General features: G+C 55.0%; 1 protein-coding gene across 2 annotated transcripts; it reads left to right on the top strand.

The window, feature by feature from the left end:
- The first annotated feature begins 762 nt into the window (after window positions 1-762).
- Window positions 763-3,624, top strand: Fbxl18l1 (F-box and leucine-rich repeat protein 18 like 1). Of its 2 annotated transcripts, none has more exons than XM_039111074.2 (2): window positions 763-2,209; window positions 2,349-2,595. In XM_039111074.2, exons 1-2 carry the CDS (start codon window positions 890-892, stop codon window positions 2,445-2,447), a joined length of 1,419 nt encoding a protein of 472 aa, XP_038967002.1. In that variant the 5' UTR covers window positions 763-889; the 3' UTR covers window positions 2,448-2,595. The 2 variants fall into 2 exon arrangements, with proteins under 2 accessions (XP_038967002.1, XP_006238395.2); XM_006238333.4 differs by adding an exon at window positions 2,729-3,624 and having other exon boundaries at window positions 765-2,637.
- The last annotated feature ends 3,266 nt before the right edge of the window (window positions 3,625-6,890 follow it).

Here is a 6,890-nt window from a genome sequence, read left to right as displayed (position 1 = left end):
CTTTAGTTGTCTTATTGCTCTAGCTAAAACTTCAATAGGGCTGGAGAGATGGCTCAGTGGTTAAGAGCACCAACTGCTCTTCCAGAGGTCCTGAGTTCAAATCCTAGCAACCACATGGTGGCTCAAAGCCAACTGTAAATGAGATCCGATGCCCTCTTCAAGTCTACTCATATGTAATAAATAAATAAGTCTTAAGAGAAAAAAAACTTCAAGTAGTATATTGAATACATCTTGAAACTTTCTCCAAAATTTACCACATACTCAGACACAAGGCAAGTCTCAGTGTATACAAGAAAATTGAAATAACTTTCTGCATCCTATCCTATGGATAGATATCAACTACAATAGAAACAACAGAAAGCACAGAAAACTTACACACTCATAAAAACCAAATCATCCTCTACTAAATGAAATATTAATTAAAGACGAAATGCAGGAGAGAGCTGGATGTCTGTCCAAGAGTCTGATCGTTTATGGTGTTGACCAGCCCAGACCGAATTTAAAATGAGTGATGTTGAAAAAGGCAAAAAGATTTTTGTTCAGAAGTGTGCCCAGTGCCACACTGTGGAAAAAGGAAGCAAACATAAGACTGGACCAAATCTCCGTGGTCTGTTTGGGCGGAAGACAGACCAGGCTGCTGGATTCTCTTACACAGATGCCAACAAGAACAAAGGCATCACCTGAGGAGAGGATACCCTGATGGAGTATTTGGAAAATCCCAAAAAGTACATCCCTGGAAAAAAATTATCTTCGCTGGAATTAAGAAGAAGGGAGAGGCCCCTTGCCGGGGTCTCTGTGGAGCTGTGGCCGCGCCGGCTTGGAGCATCCCTGCGCTGGCAGGCTGGGGGACTGTGAGGCTGCATCTCCGGCGGCCAGCTCCGGAGAGGACATGTCCAATGATGATGAGGCAGCGGCAGAGGCAGCGGGTGACACCCACCTACTTGGCTTCTCTGATGAGATCCTCCTACATATCCTGAGCCACGTCCCCAGCACAGACCTGGTTCTCAATGTGCGGCGTACCTGCCGGAAGCTCGCAGCCCTGTGTCTGGACAAGAGCCTGGTGCACACTGTGCTACTGCAGAAGGACTACCAGGCCAGTGAGGAGAAGGTGAAGCAGCTGGTGAAGGAGATTGGCCGGGAGATCCAGCAGCTGAACATGGCAGGCTGCTATTGGCTGCCCGGCTCCACCATCGAGCACGTGGCCCGCTGTCACAGCCTGGTGAAGGTGAACTCGTCAGGTTGTCACCTCACCTCGCTGCGGCTGTCCAGGGTGCTCTCCTGCCTGCAGCGCCTGCGCTCACTGGCCATCGACGTGAGCCCTGGCTTCGACGCCAGCCAGCTGAGCAGTGAGTGCAAGGCCACGCTGAGCCGCGTGCAGGAGCTCAAGCAGACGCTCTTCACACCGTCCTACGGCGTGGTGCCCTGCTGTGCCAGCCTGCAGAAGCTGCTGCTGTACTTCGAGATCCTGGACCGCACCCGTGAGGGCGCCGTCCTCTCCGGCCAGCTCATGGTGGGCCAGAGCAACGTGCCCCACTACCAGAACCTGCGTGTCTTCTACGCACGCCTGGCCCCTGGCTACATCAACCAGGAGGTGGTAAGGCTCTACCTCGCTGTGCTCAGCGACCGCACGCCTGAGAACCTGCATGCCTTCCTCATCTCCGTCCCCGGCAGCTTCGCAGAGAGCGGGGCCACCAAAAACCTGCTGGACTCCATGGCCCGCAACGTGGCCCTAGATGCCCTGCAGCTGCCCAAGTCCTGGCTGAATGGTTCCACCCTCCTCCAGCACATGAAGTTCAACAATCCCTTCTACTTCAGCTTCAGCCGGTGTACGCTGTCAGGCGGTCACCTGATCCAGCGACTCATCAATGGGGGGAAGGACCTGCGTAGCCTGGCCAGCCTCAACCTCAGCGGCTGCGTGCACTGCCTGTCCGCGGACTCATTGCTGCGGAAGGCCGAGGACGACATCGACAGCAGCATCCTCGAGACTCTGGTGGAGTCCTGCTGCAACCTGCATCACCTCAATCTCTCAGCCGCCCATCACCACAGCTCTGACGGCCTGGGCCGCCACCTCTGCCAGCTCCTGGCTCGGCTCTGCCACCTGCGCTCCCTGTCCCTGCCTGTCTGCTCTGTGGCCGACTCGGCACCCAGGCCTGACCGTGCGCCTGCCCCGCCAGCCATGCATGCAGTACCCCGTGGATTTGGCAAGAAGGTGCGCATTGGGGTGCAGACCTGTCCCAACCCCTTTGTGGGCCAGTCGGCCCCACAGCCTGCCTCTGTGTTTTGGTCTCTGCTGAAGAAGCTCCCATTTCTGGAGCACCTGGAACTGATCGGGTCCAATTTCTCCTCAGCCATGCCCCGCAATGAGCCAGCCATCCGCAACTCCCTCCCGCCCTGCAGTCGGGCACAGAACGTGGGGGACTCAGAGGTGGCCGCCATTGGCCAGCTGACCTTCCTGCGGCACCTGACACTAGCCCAGCTGCCAGGCATGCTGACGGGCTCTGGACTAGTGAGCATTGGCCTACAGTGCCAGCAGTTGCAGTCCCTGTCGCTGGCCAACCTGGGCATGATGGGAAAGGTGGTGTACATGCCTGCTCTTGCCGACATGCTGAAGCACTGCAAGCGTCTGAAGGACCTGAGGTTGCTCGGGCTTACTTTGAACTCACTGTCATCCATGAAGGCCTTGAACTCCTGATCCTCCCACCTCAACCCCCAGAGCCTGGGAGCACAGGCTGGAGCAGCCCTATTTCAACGCCAACGCACAGTTCTTCCAGGCCCTGGGCCAGTGCTCCTCTCTGCAGCGCCTGTGCCTGGTGTCGCGCAGTGGCACTCTGCAGCCCGATGCCGTGTTGGCCTTTATGGCCCGTTGCCTGCAGGTCGTCATGTGTCACATGTTCACCGGAGAATCCCTCACCACCTGCAAGAGCCTACAGCAGTCGCTCCTCCGGAGTTTCCAGGCCGAGAGACCCGCGTTGAACGTCGTCATCTTCCCTCTGCTCCACGAGGGCCTGACAGATGTTATCCGAGATGTCCCCATGGTGCACCTGGACGAGATCACCTTATTCAAAAGCAGAGTGGCCGAGGAACCCCCGAACCTGTGGTGGTGAGAGGGGCCCCCCTGGCACCGCCCCGCCCATCGCTCCTGCTGGCAGAGACTTTTGCAGACAGTGGGTCCTTGTCGGGACAGGAAGAAAGTTTCCGGTTCTCCTGAGACATTCACCCCAGTCCCCTGGGTTTTTCTCTCATTCTTCGGAGTGCTCAGTGACAAGAAGTAATCTGGTGAGCCATGGATGAAAGGGCAGTGGATGAGCCAGGCTGGCCTTCAGGGGCTGGCCATGCTCCTGGGGGCTGTGTGGGCTGCGAGCCCCGGGCTTCGGCCTGCTTCAGCCTGGGGACTGTCCCCTGCACCTTTGTCCGTGGTCATCTACAGGTGAGCTCAGTAATGTGACTGTACCCACATGGAGTCAGGGTGGGCCAGGCTGTCACTGTGAAATGACATTTGTGAGCCTGTGGCTCCTTTTCCTATTGAGATACATTTAGGGCGTGGTCCAGTGGCAGAGTACTCGCCTCGTGCACGTGAGACCCTGGGTTCCATCCCCACCACAAAGAAAAACGTGTTTTAGCCCAGTGTTGTCTCTGAGATGTTTTCAGCTCAGTGATCTTGTACCAGAGGGGCCCGGGCAGAGACCGTCGGGTGGCTTCATGCCCAGATTGAGCCTGAGGAGTTGAGCCTGTATCTCACTTTTCCTTCAGTCTGTTGGCTTCCGCTTTAAAGCTCCAGGTGCTGTGGTGGTCGCAATGCTTCGCTTTACAACTCCTGGCCTCGTTAGGATAGACAAAAATGGTAAAAGCCAGAGTGAGCTGGAGCAGGGAGCACCTTTCTGTTTAGTCCTCACAAAATCCACCAAGAGCGCCGCTTGAGTGAGTTAGTGTGTGGGCACAGGCCCAGGTTCTGTCCCCAGCAACGCACACACCTGCCTGTGGCAGCTCACAGTTGTAATCCCAGCACTCAGGAGGTCAAGGCACAAGTGTGGGTCACCCTCGGCTACATAATTGAGATAGAGGATAACCTGGGCTACATAAAACCCTGTCTCACTCTCAACACATCAGAAAAAAAGGACAAAGCTAAAGAGGACCCAGTGTCTGTGGCTTCACTCATCTCTCACGGTAGCACGACTGAGCCAGCAGCCCCCAGCGGGGATGTGTGGGAGCATGTGCTCCGATTGATCCAACTGACTCCCACCTGCTCCTCTCCTGTGATGGCTCCAGGACATGTGGACACCGATGCAGGTGGCTTCCAGTCCAGACATCTCAGTCCATGCAGGCCCACCAGGCCTCACGCACTCTGGTGACCTCCCCAGACCTGGCCTGTCCTCATCTTCTGTCTCGCTGGGGCCTCCTTCCCAGCATCCCTTGCTGGTGAGGAGCAGAGCTAGGCTGTGCCCAGGAGACCTGGCTTTGGCCACAGTGTTAGGGAAACAGCCCTCAGGCCCAGGCCCCAAGAACTGTACCTCTGCCGGGCCCCTCGCCATTCTAGCCTCAGTGTTTACGCGGGGTCTCCAGGGCCAAGCCCTCCCTCCTCAGCCAGTCTCTTGCCTGAGGGAATCCTCGATTCTCTCTAGAGCCTACGGTGCTCCTCCCTGTCCTTGTTGCTGAGTGATCTTAGCTCCTAGCCAGAGGGATTGGTCTGTGTGCAGGAGATCCCAGGGGACACCCACCCCATACCCGGAGCCCCTATCCTCCCAGACCTAACACAGTCTGAGCCTGTCCTGTCCCTTCCTGGCGTCACAGGCTATTGGAATAAGGTTCCAGGGAGCAGATTGAAGTCTCACAAGGCTGGAACCACTTCTTCCAGTTCCTGGGGGATGTCTTTAGAGCATTAAACTGGAGAGCCACCCATAGGCTATCCAGGACCAACTGCTGCTTGCCCTTAACATGAGAATGCCGCTGCTCCCAGCCTGTGATAGAAACAGGCTGCCTGAAGGTATCTGTCCCAAGGATCCTTGTGACTTCTTCCTTTAAAGGTGGTCCTACTCAGCTGGGTATGGTGCTGAAGGTTTAAATCCCTGTGAGTTCGAGGCCAGCCTGGTTGGCATAGTGAGTTCTAGGACAGCCAGGGCTATGTAGAGACTCTGTCTCAAAAAAAAAAAAAAAAAACAGCAAAAATCCCAAACAAAGAGCAGCCCCATTCAGATAGGAAATCACCTTTCTCCGGGGATGTTATTCAAAAGGCCAGAGCCATCCTGTCAGCCTGGCAATGGCAGTTCTTAGGAACAGGCAGTGTTAACCTGTGGCATCTTTTATGCCCAGAGACTGGGCTGACAGGGAGGGTCTGGACACAGGAGGCTGGGGGTGCAGACTGCCTGAGGAATCACCCCCAACTAGTAGGCCTTGTATTCTCAGCGTCTCCTGCAACAATCCTTTGACTTCAAGCGAGAAATTTCTCTCCTCCACTGGGGACAGGAGCCACCAGATGTCAATAGCGTGCTTATTTTCGCTAAGTGCTATTTTGGCACTGGTGTTAATCGAAATTTATAGCCTGCAGCATTTGACGCTAGGAAAAGAACCCACCCCAATGGTCCCTGATTGGCAGGACTGGGCTGTTAAGACGCAGACCATATGCTGTCTGCTGAGAGCATGGTGAGCGCTTGTGCCTCTGTGTGTGTGTGTGTGTGTGTGTGTGTGTGTGTGTGTGTCTGTGTATACATGTGTACTTGCACCTGCATGTGTGACACGTACATGTGTATGCCTGTGTGCATGCATCTGAGCCTGCGTCTTCTGGTGTGTGTTCTTTACAGTAAGCAGGGGACATGGGGGAATTCATCCTTTGTAAACAAATCCCCTGACCTCCTCTGGCTGCCTCGGCCCACCCCTGGCTGCTCTTCCTCCCTCTCTAGACCTTGTGGGTTTTTTGGTTTGGTTTGGTTCGGTTTGGTTTGGTTTGGTTTGGTTTGGTTTGGTTTTGGTTTGTTTTTGTTCTTGTTGTTTTGTTTTGTTTTTTTGAATCAGCATTTCTCTGCATAGCCCTGGCTGTCCTGGAACTCACTTTACAGACCAGACTGGCCTTGAACTCAGAGATCTGCCTGCCTCTGCCTTCCGAGTGCTGGGACTAAAGGCGTGTGCCACCACTGCCTGGCTAGACCTTGTGTTTTGTGTGCTGTCTTTGATGCCATATCTCCTTGCTTGGCAGAAACCAGCACACTGGGCTCACTGAGTGGCTTTCCTCTTTTCTTCTTAAAGCTCTCTGCATGTGTGCACGTGTGCATGTGTGTGTGCAGGTCTGTATGTGCCACGGCACATGTGTAGAGGGTAGAGGACAATCTTGGGTATCTCGTCTCACCTTCCTCCTGTTAGAGACAGGGTCTTTTGTTTGCTGTTGTGTACCCTTGCCAGTCACGTTTGGGCACCCAGGGCAGATTCCCAGTCCTTCTACTGCATCAGAGCCAGAGTTAAAAGCCACGCGCTTAGCAAGATGATGGGGACTGGGCCAGGCTAGGGCCAGGGAGTCTGTGGGAAAGATTAGCCTAAGCAGTGGGGCTGTTGGTACCAAAGGCTAGGCCGCAAGCAGGATGGACTGCCACCCTCAGGCCATCTCCAAGAGGGGCCAGCATGTCTCCCCCGCTCTAGCCTCCACTGCTACCTAGCCTTGAAGACCGGGAAACTGCTGCTCTTCCTTAGGAAAAATGAGAGGCCTAGTGTGATGGGGCAAGCCTCTCATTCCAGCCTAGAGGGGGTGGCAGCAGGGGGCCGCAGTTCAAGGCCAGCTTCAGTTATAATGAATTTGAAGCCAGCCCGGGCTCATAAGATACTATGTCAATAGAGATGGGGGGTGGGGGGAGACAGACAGACAGACAGACAGACAGACAGATTTGAATGGTGTATGAAGAAACAGA

This window comes from Rattus norvegicus, chromosome 5 (genome assembly GCF_036323735.1).
Source record: "Rattus norvegicus strain BN/NHsdMcwi chromosome 5, GRCr8, whole genome shotgun sequence".
NCBI lineage: Eukaryota > Metazoa > Chordata > Mammalia > Rodentia > Muridae > Rattus > Rattus norvegicus.
This window is presented reverse-complemented; position numbering and strand designations above follow the sequence as displayed.

Bases quoted from the DNA above. Each gene is read 5' to 3' on its own strand.
- Fbxl18l1 (XM_006238333.4), top strand. From the start codon at position 890: ATGTCCAATGATGATGAGGCAGCGGCAGAGGCAGCGGGTGACACCCAC. The intron at 2,638-2,728 runs GTTGCTCGGGCT...CTGGGAGCACAG, and splicing joins AAGCGTCTGAAGGACCTGAG to GCTGGAGCAGCCCTATTTCA.